The 15,744-nt window shown below is 48.0% G+C and overlaps 1 protein-coding gene across 3 annotated transcripts in view; it reads left to right on the top strand.

Moving 5' to 3' along the window:
* The window catches only part of CSDC2 (cold shock domain containing C2), a 65,152-nt gene that overhangs the window by 42,108 nt on the left and 7,300 nt on the right, over window positions 1-15,744 (top strand). For all 3 annotated transcript variants that reach the window (XM_075321870.1, XM_075321871.1, XM_075321872.1), the window contains exon 3: window positions 2,845-2,967. In XM_075321870.1, coding sequence (XP_075177985.1) covers window positions 2,845-2,967 — 123 coding nt within the window. The remainder of the gene's footprint in view (window positions 1-2,844; window positions 2,968-15,744) is intronic.

Genomic DNA, 15,744 nt, shown 5'->3' with positions numbered 1-15,744 from the left:
TTTTGATGTTTGTCCTAACCTAAATTAACTCTGTCAAAAGCATGTGGGAAAGCATGTTATAGTCGGATGAGACCAAGGTAAACCTTTTGAGGATAATTCTAAAAGGTATGTTTGTCAAAAAGCCAAGCCTGTGCATCACGAAAAGAACATGATACACACAGTGAAGCATGGTGGAGGCTGCAATACGCTTTAGGGAACTGCAACTGGGGCTTTAGTCAAAGTGGAGGGAATTATGAAGAAATGTCAATTAATTTTGCATCAAAACCTTCATGTCTTTGCTAAAAAGCTGAAGATGAAGAGGAATTTCACCTTTCAGCACAATGACCTGAATCCTAATAAATCTATGTGTTGACCTGAAGAGGGTGCTGTACACAGGAGATGCCGTCACAATTTTACAGATTTGGAGCGTTACTGCAAGGAAGATTGGGTAAAGATTGCTAATTCTAGATGTACCATTGTGATAGAGCTCCTGCCCAAAAAGACTGAATGCTGTTAGTTTAAGGGTGTGTATATTTATGCAACCACATTATTTTAGTTCTTTGATTTTTCTTTTTTTCCAGCCAAAAAGATTTGTTTGCTTTTCAATTGTATTGTACAGATTATAGATTACATTAAAGGGGAAAAAAGTTCTGTAATTATTCTAATTGATAAAACTTTTTTTACATTACAAAAAAATCTTCATTTTAGTGTGTAGACTTTTTATATGCACTCTAGCAATGTAAGATGTGTAAGAGGGCTTCCTCTATCACTCCATCTGTATTTATGTTCATCTATAGTTTAAAAATAGTAAAACACTTTCTGTTGCTGCAATTATAGTAACCTGTAGGATAAAATGGAAATTACTTTTTAAGACTTTTTAAAGATTTGTTTCTACAAATGTGTCAACACAAACAATAATATAAAATAATAATAAAATCTACAGGCTCTAAAATTGGCAACATCTTTACGGGTTAATCAGGAAATCCAAGTTAAATATGATCTGATATCTCAAGATGCGCAAGAAAAATGATGTTTGTGAAGTTTCTGACCTTTAAAGAGGAGCTTTCACAACTTGTAACCTTATAAACTTCACATTGCTGCACATTGTAGCAGAAATGTTAATTAAAAATATTTTTTTTCTGTTTTTATTTTCTCCACTCCATTGTGAACATACGAGTATAAGGCAATTACTGGCACTTTATGTGTTAAAGGGAACCTGTCACCAGGTTTTTCCCTTTTGAGCTGCGGTCACCACCAGTGAGCCCTTATATACAGCATTCCAGAATACTGTACATAAGAGCCCAAGCCACTTTGTATAACACAAAACCCACCTTTATAATTCTCACCTAGGAGGCAGTCCGGTCCGATGGGTGTCGCTGCTCTGGGTCCGGCGCCTCATCGATCTGTGTGATTGCCATCCTCCTGCCCAGCCCCGTGTGCATGGCGCATCCTGCATCATTCACAGAGGCCTGCATTGAGGTCCTGCAAATGTGCATTTTGATCTGCTCAGCTGAGGGCACATCAAAGTACAGTAGTGCACATGACCAAGTGGTCTTTGAACTTTTCTCGCGCCTGTGTATTACAGTATTTTGCTCTGCCCTGAGCAGGGCAGATTAAAGTGCACATGCGCAGGAGCGCGATGGAGGCCTCTCTGAATGACACTGGACATGTCTTGCGCATGGGGCTGGGCTGGAGCACAGCGATTGCAAAAAGAGAGGAGGCGCCGGACTGAGAGTGGCTACACCTATCTGACCGAACCACCCCCCAGGTGAGTATAATAAAGCTGTTTTTTACATTATACTGTGCAACTTGGTCTCTTATATACAGTATTCTAGAATGCTGTATATAAGGGATCACTGGTACTGGTCTCATCATAAGGGAAAAACCTGGTGACAGGTACCCTTTAAATTTCATATCATCCAACTGGGCATTTCTTTCAGCTCTGTGAGCATATACTTCAACCCACTAAGGCGCCCACAGAAATTGACAAGTGTGAATACTCCCTTATGTAAAAAAAAATAAATAAAATACATTAAATACCATATAATGTGGGTGGTGTAAAGGCTGAAGAAATTTCAGTCCAAATCTCTTTCTATTTATTGCCCCAATCTAAACTAATTTCTTATATGGCTGTCTTAAAAATTCCCTACTCTTCTCTATCTACACTGTTCAACTACTTTTAATTGTTTTCCCTACTTCCTGTCTGATTATGCTTTGTTTGAGAACCCCAGTGCATGCTGGGATGCTCAAACAAAGCATCATTAGGGGGAAGAGGCTGCGGTCACTGTCACGGTCTCTGCCCCCTCCCTGAAATGAAGCGTCATCAGTGTGTTAGATCGCGTAGTCAGGGAAGGGTTGGAAATGTTCAATGCAGCCGTATTGTAAATGTAGTTTAGATTGGGGCAATAAATAAATAGGGCTTTAGATGTACATTTTTTCAGCCTTTAACATACACAAGGCTTCCTCTGCTCTAGGCTGGTAATAGCTTCCAATGATATTGTGAAATAATTTCAGAATGCTGATGTAACAATAACATGCTAAAACATATGCATTCATGTTTCTTTACTTAACACTGAAAGGAAAGTATTCAATGTATAAGTTCTGCAAACGTCAGGTCACATGGGTATAGACATTGTTTGTTTTAGAATGTCAAGATCTGCTGACTTTGGTTTAACCTTTTGTTTCAGTTTTAAGAACAAAGCAAAACAATAAATAAGAATAGTAAAAATACACAACAAACAAAGATGGTGCATAGTGTCAGTTACTTGAGCATTTGTGATCATGTCCTGAAATTAAAAGCTTGTACTTAAGGCCTATTCCATTGGTGGGACAATGTTCACCCGGCACATCTACATTTCTCATTAGCACTGCAAGAGCTTCTGCAGGACCAATCTACAAGGGTGTATGCAAGCAGTTCTCCCGTTCCCAGGGCCATGGGTTCATTACCCCTGAAAATGGAACTGAAGATATATTTGTACATATTTCTGAGTAAGTGCTCTTTACTGTATCATATTTGTTTAAAAAGCCAGGTGATCATGCGATAATGTATATGATTATGTAATCGTACTGTATACTGCCAGTGTTCAATGAAAGCCCGCAGCAACTTAACAGCTGCATGTGTAAACCTGATTCTAACATGTAAAACTAAGAAAAAGAATCGAAAAGAATCTTGTTGCAAATGTCACGTGTGCAGTGGCATGCAAAAGTTTGGGCACCCCCTGTCAAAATTACCGTACTGTTTTTGTGAACAGCTAAGCAAGTTCAGGATGAAATGATCTATAAAAGGCATGACGTTAAAGATGACACATTTCCTTTCTATTTTAGGATATATATATATATATATATATATATATTTTTTTTTTACACACACTAGAAGGTGGTCTGATTCTAACGCATCGGGTATTCTAGAATTTATTGTGTAGTTAATGTATGATTTTTGTTATATATATAGATGTTGTTGTGTGTAGTTGCCAAGTGTTTGTGTAGGGCGCTGTAAATGTTCTGGGTGTTGTCTGGGTGTGGAGGTGTGTGAGAGCGGTGTTGTTTGTGTGTTGCGTTGTGTGTCTGTTGTGTTGTTTGTGGAGCGCTGTGTGTCTGCAGCGTTGTGTGTGTGTGGTGCTGTGTGTGTTGCGCGGTTTGTGTGGGTGTGTGTGTGTTTTGGGGGAGGTATGTTTTGTGCAGTGTGTGTGTGTGTGTGTGTTGCGCGGTGTGTGCGTATATTTGTGTGTGCCGCGGTGTTTATGTGTTGGGTGTTGTGTGTGTGCGGAGTTGTCTGTGTGTGTGAGCGTCTGTGTAGGGTGGTGTTTGTGGTTCCCAGTGTGTGTGTGGTGTATTGTGATGTGTTGTGCGGTGCCTCGTGTGGCGTTGTGTGTGTGTGAGTGTGTTTTGGGGGGAGGTGTGCACCCCCATCGTGCTCCATCCCCAATGCTGTGCACCCCCCATCGTGCTCCATCCCTCATGCTGCGCACCCCCCATCGTGCTCCATCCCCCATGCTGCACACCCCCTTCATGCTCCATCCCCCGTGCTGTGCACCCCCAGCGTGCTCCATCCTCCATGCTGCGCACCCCCATCATGCTCCATCCCCCATGCTGCACACCCCTATCGTGCTTCATCCCCCCATGCTGCGCACCCCCATCGAGTAGTCCTGGAGGGAGAGGAGTCTAATAGTAGGAGTAGTCCTGGGGAGAGAGGAGTATAATAGGAGGAGTAGTCCTGGGGGGAGGTGTCTAATAGGTGGAGTAGTCTTGGGGGGGAGGTGTCTAATAGGTGGAGTAGTCCTGGGGGGAGATGTCTAATAGGTGGAGTAGTCCTGGGGGGAGATGTCTAATAGGTGGAGTAGTTCTGAGGGGAGGTGTCTAATAGGTGGAGTAGTCCTGGGGGGAGGTGTCTAATAGGTGGAGTAGTCCTGGGGGGAGGTGTATAGGTGCCCAATGTGTGCGGGGGGCGGGGCCGAGCGGCCAACGTGTGCGGGGGGCGGGGCCGAGCGGCCAACGTGTGCGGGGGGCCGGGGTCGAGCGGCCAACGTGTGCTGTGCGAGAAGCGGGGCCAAGCGGCTAACATGTGCGAGGGGCGGGGCCGAGCGGCCAATGTGTGCGGGGGCAAGGCCGAGCGGGCAACGTGTGCGGGGGTCGGAGCCAAGCGGTCAACGTGTGCGGGGGGCAGGGCCGAGCGGCCAACGTGTGCGAGAGGCGGGGCCGAGCGGCCAACGTGTGCGGGGGCGGGGCCGAGCGGCCAACATGTGCAGGGGGCGGGGCCGGCCGAGTCAAGCGGCCAATGAGTGTCGGGGGGCGGGGCAGGGCTGAGCCGAGCAGCCAATGCGACGGTTGTCACTGTAATGACGTCATTTTGGAGCAAGATAGACAAACAGACAGACAGAATAAGGCAATAATATATATATTGTGAGACTGTGACCGGGATTATCTATGACGACCGGTACGTCTCGCCCCGGTTGTGCTCACTCCATGATAGAAAGTAACTCCACTCCGGGGTTAATGCTGTTTCCCTACAGGGTTAAAAGGAAACAGGAAGATGGGCGTGGGGCCGGGTGTGAGGGAGTGAACACAACTCCCTGAGTTCTCTGCCGGAAAGGCACATGTGTACTGTTGTGGACTTTTGTTTGGATATTAAACCGTGTGCTGTGAACCTTGGTGCCTGGATCCCGTGTCTTCTGCTGCGCAGCCGACCACGCTACCTCACATATGGTGGAGAATCGGCGGGCATGCCAGCCCGGTGAGGTGTAGCTTCCATTTCTGGTGACCCGGTAGCACATGTCCTGGATTCAAGCGGCTATACTACAGCCCAAACCCGGCGATGCCATGGAGGACATACTAAAGCAGCTGGCTCAGGCTACTGCACAACAACAACAGACGAATACACACCTGCTCCGGACGTTGGATCATCAGCAGCAATCCTTGAAATTGCAGGAACAGAGGCACCAAGAACAGATGGTCCTCCTGGCCAAGTCGATCCGTGCCGGACCGGCAGCAACAACCCCGGGACCGGGTGACGACGGCAGCGTCCGGAAAGCGGTGAGACAAGCGTTGCAAAAGATGACCCCGGGGGATGATGTGGAAGCGTTCCTGGCGGTGTTTGAGCGGGTGGCCGAGCGGGAAAAACTGCCGACCCCCCAGTGGGCTGAGGTATTGTCACCCTATCTGACAGGGGAGCCCCAAAAAGCGTACCTGGACCTCTGTACCGAGGACGCCTTAGAATATGCGACCCTGAAAGCCGAAATACTTGCTCGGATGGGGGTGAATACCTATGTACGGGCTCAGCGGGTAAATCAGTGGTTCTATGAGGAAGCCAAACCCGTACGCTCCCAGGCCTATGACTTGTTGCATCTCGTAAAAAAGTGGTTGCAGCCTGACACTCTGAGCCCGGCGCAAATGGTGGAAAGGGTAGTTGTTGATCGTTTTGTACGCACTTTACCCGTCACCATTCAACGGTGGGTTGGACAGGGCGACCCAAGTACCCTGGACCAATTAGTGGGCCTGGTAGAGCGGCATGTGGCTACGCAGGACTTGATACGGGACACTGAGACTTTGCGTACCGCCCGTCGGTCCGGCCCCTCCAAGCCTAGGGTCAAGGACCCACCGCTGACACCGGTGCGGGAGTCCGCTACCGTCCCGTCTGAGGCCGCGCCCTCCGTCCCTGAGGTCCGGAAGGCTATGTACCCTAAACGACAACTCGTCAAGGGGGTTTCCTTCCCTATTAGATGTTGGCGGTGCCAGCGGGTGGGACATATGGAAGCCCAGTGTCCACTCACCACGGAGCCCATGGATTGTGGGGTTACCCGGCGGGGTTCAATGTATGCTCAGGTGGTGTGTACCGCTGACCTGGTCTACCCAGAGACTGAGCCCCACTTGTGCCAAATACAGGTGAATGGATGCCCGGTTACAGGCTTGTTGGATTCCGGAAGCTTAGTGACCCTTGTGCGATCAACCCTAAGGGCTAAAGTAAAGGCCACAGGACGTACCGTGGGGGTGGTTTGCATACATGGGGACCGCCGAGACTATCCCACGGGGATTGTCACCATCACAGCACCTTGCGGTCAGGTGCAACATGAGGTAGGACTTATTAACACTCTTCCCTATGACGTGATCCTAGGAAGGGATCTGCCCTATTTTTGGACTTTATGGAAGGGACCTCCTAAGTCCCCTCAGATATTGGTCAGTCCGGGACCTGAGCCCTACAATCCTGAATCCGGGACGCCTGCCGTAGGGGTTCCCATGATAGGGACAGAATGTGAACCCGATAGGTCGCCCCTAGAGGTATTGGCAGGAGAGGCTGAGACGGTTGAGCCCATCCCGGAGTTGGAGGCATCCCCGGATACGTTTGGGACAGCCCAACTCCAGGACCCTACATTAATACATGCCCGGAGTCGGGTGACAGTAGTTGACGGGGTGGCACAGCTGCCCGGTGCCCAGGTAAGGTACCCCCATTTCGCTCTTAAGCAGGATTTACTCTACCGGGTAGATGAAATACGGGGCGTGGGAGTAGAGCAGTTGGTGGTGCCCCAGCCGTATCGCCGGCGGGTCCTCGACTTGGCTTATAGACACCCGATGAGTGGCCACCTAGGGGTCAAGAAAACGCAGGAGCGAATATTGCAAAGGTTCTATTGGCCCGGGGTCTTTGGGGAGGTAAAACGGTTCTGCGAAACCTGCCCGGAGTGTCAGCTTACCGCACCCCTGACCCACTTTCGCAGTCCGTTGGTACCGTTACCCATTATAGAAGTCCCTTTTGAACGGATAGGGATGGATCTGGTGGGGCCCCTTGTAAAGTCTGCTCGAGGGCACCAACATATCCTAGTGATCGTTGACTATGCCACCCGGTATCCAGAGGCGATACCTCTCAGACATACTGCGGCGAAGCTTATAGCTCGGGAGTTGTTTGCTGTGTTCTGCCGGGTGGGGTTGCCCAAGGAGATCCTTATGGATCAGGGGACCCCATTCATGTCTAAAGTGACCAAAGAGCTATGCCGGCTACTCCAGATCAAGCAGTTGCGTATGTCTGTGTATCATCCTCAGACGGGTGGTTTAGTGGAACGATTCAATAAAACCCTGAAAACCATGCTCAAAAGGGTGATTTCCAAAGACGGGAAAGACTGGGATATGATGCTTCCCTATTTGATGTTTGCCATACGAGAGGTGCCACAGGCATCCACGGGGTTTTCGCCTTTTGAGTTGTTATACGGGCGACATCCCCGGGGATTGTTGGACCTGGCAAAGGAACCATGGGAGCAAGAGCCCACCCCCCATAAAAGTGTGATTGAACACATTTTAGGAATGCAGAACAGCATAAGCGCGGTCATGCCAATTGTGAAGGAGCATTTACAGGAGGCTCAGGCCGCGCAAAGCGGCCGCTACAATAGACAAGCCACCGTGCGGACCTTTAAACCCGGGGATCGGGTGTTGGTATTGATCCCCACGGCGGAGAGTAAATTCCTGGCTCAGTGGCAAGGCCCCTACGAGATAAAGGAAAGAGTCGGGGTGGTCAACTATAAGGTATTGCAGCCCGGTAGGCGGAAACCTGAACAAATATACCATGTCAACTTATTAAAACCTTGGCAGGAACGGGAAAGCCTGATGGTTGATTTTCCCCCATCTCCCTCCTCTTCGGGTCGTTCAAACCCGGCTCCAGCAACCTCCGGAGAGGACGACCTGGAAGTAAGGATTGGAGAAGCCCTCACCAAGCAACAGAGGCGAGAGGCCAGACGGCTGGTTCAGCAGAACCCCGATGTCTTCTCCGAGTTGCCGGGTAGGACCAGTCTGATACGACATGACATTGTCACCGAGCCTCACCTGAAGGTACGCCTGAAGTCATACCGGGTGCCGGAGGCTCGAAGACAAGCCATATCAGAGGAAGTGAAGACCATGCTACGCCTGGGGGTCATCGAAAAATCCCGGAGTGAATGGGCTAGTCCCATTGTCCTAATACCAAAACCCGATGGCTCCTTAAGGTTCTGCAATGACTTTAGGAGATTGAACGAAATATCCAAGTTCGATCTCTACCCCATGCCCCGGGTGGATGAGCTGATTGATATGCTGGGACAGGCGCGATATTTCACCACGCTCGACCTGACCAAGGGGTACTGGCAGGTGCCACTGACGGAGTCCGCAAAGGAGAAAACCGCTTTTGTTACACCGGAGGGTCTCTTCCACTATGTTGTCTTGCCTTTTGGGTTACATGGCGCTCCGGCCACGTTCCAGAGGTTGATGGACTTGGTGCTGGAACCCCACCAGGCGTATGCCTCAGCGTACCTTGACGACATCATTATTTACAGTTCTGAGTGGCAGACCCACTTGGAACAGGTACAAGCGGTGGTGAACGCGCTCCGAACAGCAGGATTGACAGCCAATCCCAAGAAATGTGCGTTGGGACTCACGGAAGCCCGCTACTTGGGCTACGTAATAGGCCAAGGAGTGATTAAGCCCCAAATTAACAAGGTTGAGGCGATCCAGAAGTGGCCTAGACCCCTGACCACGAAGCAGGTTAGGGCCTTCCTGGGTATCGTGGGGTACTACAGGAGGTTTGTAAAAGATTTCGCGGGACTATCAGCCCCCTTGACGGACCTTCTCAAAGGCAAGAAGTCCGTCATGGTGCGCTGGACTTCGCAGGCCGAGGACTCCTTCCGGGCCCTGAAAGGGGTCCTGTGCGGACAGCCCGTTCTTGTAAACCCTGATTTCCGGAAGGAGTTCATAGTACAGACTGATGCCTCGGAGGTCGGCCTAGGGGCAGTGTTGTCTCAGGTAGTTCAGGGGGAGGAACACCCCGTCACCTTCCTAAGTAGGAAGCTCACCCCTCCCGAGCGGAATTATAGCGTAGTGGAGAAGGAGTGCCTCGCGATCAAGTGGGCCTTGGAGTCCCTACGCTGTTACCTGCTGGGACGGCAGTTTCGCTTGGTGACTGATCACTCTCCGCTGGTCTGGATGAGGTCCGCCAAGGAACGGAATGCCCGGGTTACCCGGTGGTTCCTTTCTCTGCAGAACTTCCGGTTTACGGTTGAACACCGGGCCGGTAGGTTGCAGGGCAACGCCGATGCCTTGTCCCGCGGCCCGTGTTTGATGGCAGGAGTTCAACCCCGCTCGCTTGAACTGAGGGGGGGGGGTATGTGAGACTGTGACCGGGATTATCTATGACGACCGGTACGTCTCGCCCCGGTTGTGCTCACTCCATGATAGAAAGTAACCCCACTCCGGGGTTAATGCTTTTTCCCTACAGGGTTAAAAGGAAACAGGAAGATGGGCGTGGGGCCGGGTGTGAGGGAGTGAACACAACTCCCTGAGTTCTCTGCCGGAAAGGCACATGTGTACTGTTGTGGACTTTTGTTTGGATATTAAACCGTGTGCTGTGAACCTTGGTGCCTGGATCCCGTGTCTTCTGCTGCGCAGCCGACCACGCTACCTCACAATATATATATATATATGTGTATATATATATATATATATATATATATGTATATATATATATATATATATATATATATATATATATATATGTTAATGTTATGGTGAAGAATCAACAACTTGTGGGACACAATTGTGAAGTTGAATGAAATTTATTGCTTATTTTGAACTTTTTTAAAAAATAAATAACTGAAAAGTGAAGCGTGCAATATTATTCGGCCCCTTTACTTTCAGTGCAGCAAACTCACTCCAGAAGTTCATTGAGGATCTCTGAATGATCCAATGTTGTCCTAAATGACTGATGATGATAAATATAATCCCCTGTGTGTAATCAAGTCTCCGTATAAATGCACCTGCTCTGTGATAGCCTCAGTGTTCTGTTTAAAGCGCAGATAGCATCATGAAGACCAAGGAACAGAACAGGCAGGTCTGTGATTCTGTTGTGGAGAAGTTAAAAGCTGAATTTGGTTACAAATAGATTTAAAAAACTTTAAACATCCCAATGAGCACTGTGCAAGCGATCATATTGAAATGGAAGGAATATCATACCACTGCAAATCTACCAAGACCCGGCCGTCCATCCAAACTTTCATCTCAAAGAAGGAGAAGACTGATCAGAGATGCAGCCAAGAGGCCCATGATCACTCTGGATGAACTGCAGAGATCTACAGCTGAGGTGGGAGAGTCTGTCCATAGGACAACAATCAGTCGTACACTGCTTAAATCTGGCCTTTATGGAAGAGTGGCAAGGAGAAAGCCATTTCTCAAAGATATCCATAAAAAGTGTCCTTTAAAGTTTGCCACAAGCCACCTGGGAGACACCAAACATGTGGAAGAAGGTGCTCTGGTCAGATGAAACTAAAATCAAACTATTTGGGCACAATGCCAAACGATATATTTGGTGTTAAAAGCAATACATCTCATCACCCTAAACCACCATCCCCACTGTCAAACATGGTGGTGGCAGCTTCATGGTTTGGGCCTGCTTTTCTTCAGCAGGGACAGGGAAGATGGTTAAAATTGATGGGAAGATGGATGGAGCCAAATACAGGACCATTCTGTAAGAAAACCTGTTGGAGTGCAATACTATTGTATGTACTGAGGATTTCGATTGCGTTAGGGCAATGACAACCAGAGACGAGTTCTTGGTGCAAAAGACGTTTTATAATATGTAACCGCAATATGTAAACAGAACAGAATATATACAGTAATATGTAACCGCAATATGTACACAGAACAGAATATACACAGTGGAACATAAACACAGTAAATACCTGCCGGGTTCTGAGCAAAGGGGAATTCCCGGGACCGCGCACTGGACTCCCCCAGGGAGACCGCCAGAAGCGAACCCCTATACAGGGGCTGTCCGGCAATCACCCCAGAAGGCCCAAATGCACAGCAGCCGGGACACAAAAGGGCAACAGTTATAGTCCAAAAAATGTCCGTACGTGATGTGAGTCCTAGGGTGGATATGAACGGAAGGGACCGGGCAGAAGTGCCGACCAGAGACGGCAGACAGAGTCCGAGCACAGTTGGATGAGAGGTGAAGCCCAGAGCTGGTGTCAGGTGTTTCAACCGGATCCAAACAGCAATCAGGAGATGAGAGCAGCAGGGCAGGAGTACACAGGAAGAAGTATACTCAGGCAACTAGACTAAGCTTAGGGGCAGGCTTTTAAACAGATGAACAGGAAGTAGGGCAACAGAACAGAAAACTCCATGTTAACAAAGGGCAAGATCCTTCAAAAGAAAACTGGAAATCCCGACACTCTGACATGGAGTCTTCAAAAGACCTGAGACTGGGATGGAGATTTGTCTTCCAACAAGGCAATGATCCCAAACATAAAGCAAAATCTACAATGGAATGGTTCACACATATACGTATCCAGGTGTTAGAATGGCCAAGTCAAAGTCCAGACCTGAATCCAATCGAAAATCTGTGGAAAGAGGTGAAAACTGCTGTTCACAAACGCTCTCCATCCAACCTCACTCAGCTCCAGCTGTTTGCAAAGGAAGAACGGGCAAGAATTTCAGTCTCTCGATGTGCAAAACTGATAGAGACATACCCTAAGTGACTTGCAGCTGTAATCGCAGCAAAAGGTGGCGCTACAAAGAATTAACTTAACGGAGACGAATAATATTGCACGCCACAATTTTCAGTTATTTATTTTTTTAAAAAGTTTAAAATAAGCAATAACTTTCATTCAACTTCACAATTGTGTCCCACTTGTTGTTGATTCCTCACCATAACATTAAAATTGTTATCTTTGTGTTTGAAGCCTGAAATGTGGGAAAAGGTTGAAAAATTCAAGGGAGACGAATACTTTCGCAAGGCACTGTATATATACTGTGTATGTGACGCCCCAGAGGCTCAGTCCCATCAGGAAATTGCATCTGGTTTAAGCTGTAATTCTCTTCCTGGTGAGAAGAGGTTAATCACTGATTTCTGCCACTTACATAGAACATCTAGCATGAGTCACCACATACAGGAAGTCAGACTGCAAGTGGGCACCAGAGCAATGGGTAATTCCCCAGCACTGCTGAGTCATTGCTGAAGTGGGGGTTGCTCTCAGTGAGTAAGGCTGCTTTCACACCTCCGGTTTTTCCTGTGCGGCACTATCCGGCACTTTGCAGGAAAAACGCAACCGTTTTTTTTTTTGCTGCCGGTTGCGTTTTTCCTGCATAGACTTTAATTAGTGCCGCATTGTGCCGCATGGGCTTGCGGTCCATCCGGTTTTTGCCGCTGCGGCAGATTTAGCCGATGTGGCGGCCGGATGGAACGTTGCCTGGTACATTTTTTTGTGCGGCAACAAAACCGCATCGCGCCGCATCCGGCCGATGCGGTGCATTTTTCAATGCATGCCTATGAACGCTGGATGCGTCAAAAACTGCATGCAGTTTTTGCCACTGCGCATGCTCAGTAGCATGCCGCAAGCGGCAAAAACCGGACGGGCCGCATTTAAAAAACTTATGCAAAGGATGCGGCTTTTTCGCCGCATCCGTTGCATAGGTTTTAGAGCCGGACTGGCCGGCTCTGCACCTACCGGATGTGCGAAAGCAGCCTAAGAAACACACCGACAGTTTCACTTTAGTCACAGAACAGTCTGAGACAACGAAGAGAGAACAGGTCCCCTGGGGGGAGCGTTACACCCGACTCCCCTCAGGGGGACCACCCTGGATACATGCCTAGGAGCTATCTCGAGAAGGAGAGAGTGCCATAACATCATGGCACTTGTAGTACCATGGCTACTATTATTGAGAGTGCTTCACAGAACTTCTATTGCTATGATCGGCCAGATTGGAAGAGGACTAGAGACAGAGGCGACCGGTGGAGATGGTGAGACACAGGAGACATGGTAGCTGGGGGGAGCTTAGCCACTTCCACAGTGCCAGCCCAGTCAGGGTGCAGAACCCTCGGTTGGGGACACCTTCACGGACTCTAACAAATCTGCAGAGGTTGGGGTTTCATGTCCCATCGCCCACCACCCAGTTTTCTGGAGCACAGTGACATATAGGATCCGGGGTTGGGTTTACAGCCAGGCCCCACGGCGAGGACCTGCGTCACCTGCATACGGGATGGGACACTTAACACAGACAGCGGAGTCCCCAAGTTGCTTCAGGTCACGGGGAGCTGTGAGTCGGCCCAAGGAGGAAGATCTCACACATTTCCACAGACACCAGTGATTGGCTCTGAATCACCCAGGAGTCCATCCATGGCGGCAAAAAGTAGCACCTCCAGAGAGCTTTAAGAACTGTGAGTAAACAGAACTTTGAACCGCAGCCCCCTGTGTGGTCCTTGTCATTGCCGGCAATGCCGCCCCGCGCTTCGGTGCCATCAACCGTTCCCATTGTCCTCATCCTCCCTGGGGCTCGCTCCACCTGTGGGGAGCTGGACTATCTTTGCTGCGTTAACATCAGCCCCAGAGGAGAGCAATACCTTGCAGCGGCGACTAGTCCCTGGCAGCATACCACGGGTGGCGCTGCAAAGCATCCCCCATTCCCATCCTACACCGCCCATGGGAGAGGAAAAGCCACAGGAGGGGTCGGCGGCCGAGACCTCAGTCACCATTGCAACCGGTGACGCTCTCCAGGGACTCTTCGCCCTCCTTCCATCCCCCTTTACACCGGACACGCGTTCGTTTGTCCTTTACATGTAGCCGATGGGGCCATGGAGCCGGGTCAGGTCAGTCACAGCAACCCCACAAAACCACTGGCCCAGTGATGAGTAACCCCTGAGGCCCCGTGGGGCGCTACATATATACACCTTTTTACATTTTTAAATTAATTAAAAAAATGGGCTGATGCAAAAGTATGGGGCACCCTGCATAGTTAGTACTTACTAACACCCCCTTTGGCAATTATCTCAACTTGTAAATGCTTTTTCTAGCTAGACAATGGTCTTTCAATTCCTGTTTCAGGAATGTTTATCCATTCTTCCTTGGAAAAGTCTTCCAGTTCTGTGAGATTCCTGGCTCGTCTTGCATGCACCGCTCTTTTGAGGTATTGCCACAATTTGCAATGATGTTCAGATCAGGGGACTGTGAGGGCCATTATAAAACCTTCAGCTTTCGCCTTTTTAGGTAGTCTATTGCTGATTTTGACATCATTATCCATTTGTAGAAGCCATTCTTTTTTCAACTTCAGCTTTTTTACAGATGGTGTTATGTTTGCAAGAATTTGTTGAAATTTCATTGAATCCATTCTTCCCTCTACCCGTGAAACATTCTCCATGCCAGTGGCTGCATCACAATCCCAAAACATGATAGATTTAGCCCTATGCTGAATGGTTGGCGAGATATTCTTTTCCTGAAATTCCGTGCCCTTTTTTCTCCATACATTACTAAAATGCATCAGGCTTGCTTAGATATTCTCTTGCTTACTTCTAATGCTGAATTTTATGGTGAAGAGAGGTTTTCTTCTGATGACTCTTCCATGAAGGTCATATTTGTGCAAGTGTCTCTGAACATTAGAACAATGTACCACAACTCCAGAGTCTGTTAAATCTTTTTGAAGATCTTTTGCAGTCAAGCAGGGGGTTCTGATTTGCATCTCTAGCAATCCTACGAGCAGTTCTCACAGAAATTTTGCTTGGTCTTCCAGACCTTATCTTGACCTCCACTGTTACTGGTAACTGCCATTTCTTAATTATATTTCGAGCTGAGGAAAGGGCAACTTGAAAATCCAACGCTTTGCTATCTTCTTATAGCCTTTTCCTGCTTTGTGAACCTACACCATTTTCATTTTCAGAGTGCTAGGCAGCTGATTAGAAGAACCCATGGATGCTGTTTTTGGAACAAAGTTAGAGGAGGCTGGGTTTTTATAAAGCTGTAAAATTTGCATCACCTGGCTTTTCCGAATGATGATAGTGAACATACCATAACCCTAACAGTCTAAGGTCTGAAACCTTGGTCATCAAAGTTATTTGAGCACACAAATCTCCAAAAGTGCCCAAGCATTTGAATCAACCCATTTTCCTTTTTGTAATTTTTAAAATATACAAAGGAAATGTGTCATCTGTAACTTTATGACTTTTAGAGATCATTTCATCTTCAAATGATCACAATAACAGTAATTTTGACCAGATGTGCCCAAAGTTTTACATGCCACTGTATGATGACCACGTCGCAGTTGCATTAGGTTTCTGATGCAATATATGCAAAAATTCAAGGCGTTTGAAAGTTTAAAAAAAAGTAAAATAATATTGTCAGAAATAATATTTATACATATTTTGCTATTAAAAAAGTAGAGTAAATTCTATTTTTGTTTTCAGAAAGAATATGTAACCACTTCACGACCAAATGACGTATATATACGTTGTAGGCGGTATCTGTCCCTTTCATGAAGTCTGATGCGGCAAGCCTG

Source organism: Anomaloglossus baeobatrachus, chromosome 8, assembly GCF_048569485.1.
Source record: "Anomaloglossus baeobatrachus isolate aAnoBae1 chromosome 8, aAnoBae1.hap1, whole genome shotgun sequence".
Classification (NCBI taxonomy): domain Eukaryota; kingdom Metazoa; phylum Chordata; class Amphibia; order Anura; family Aromobatidae; genus Anomaloglossus; species Anomaloglossus baeobatrachus.
Note: the sequence above shows the minus strand (reverse complement) of the source record. Positions and strands in the feature narration are given on the sequence as shown.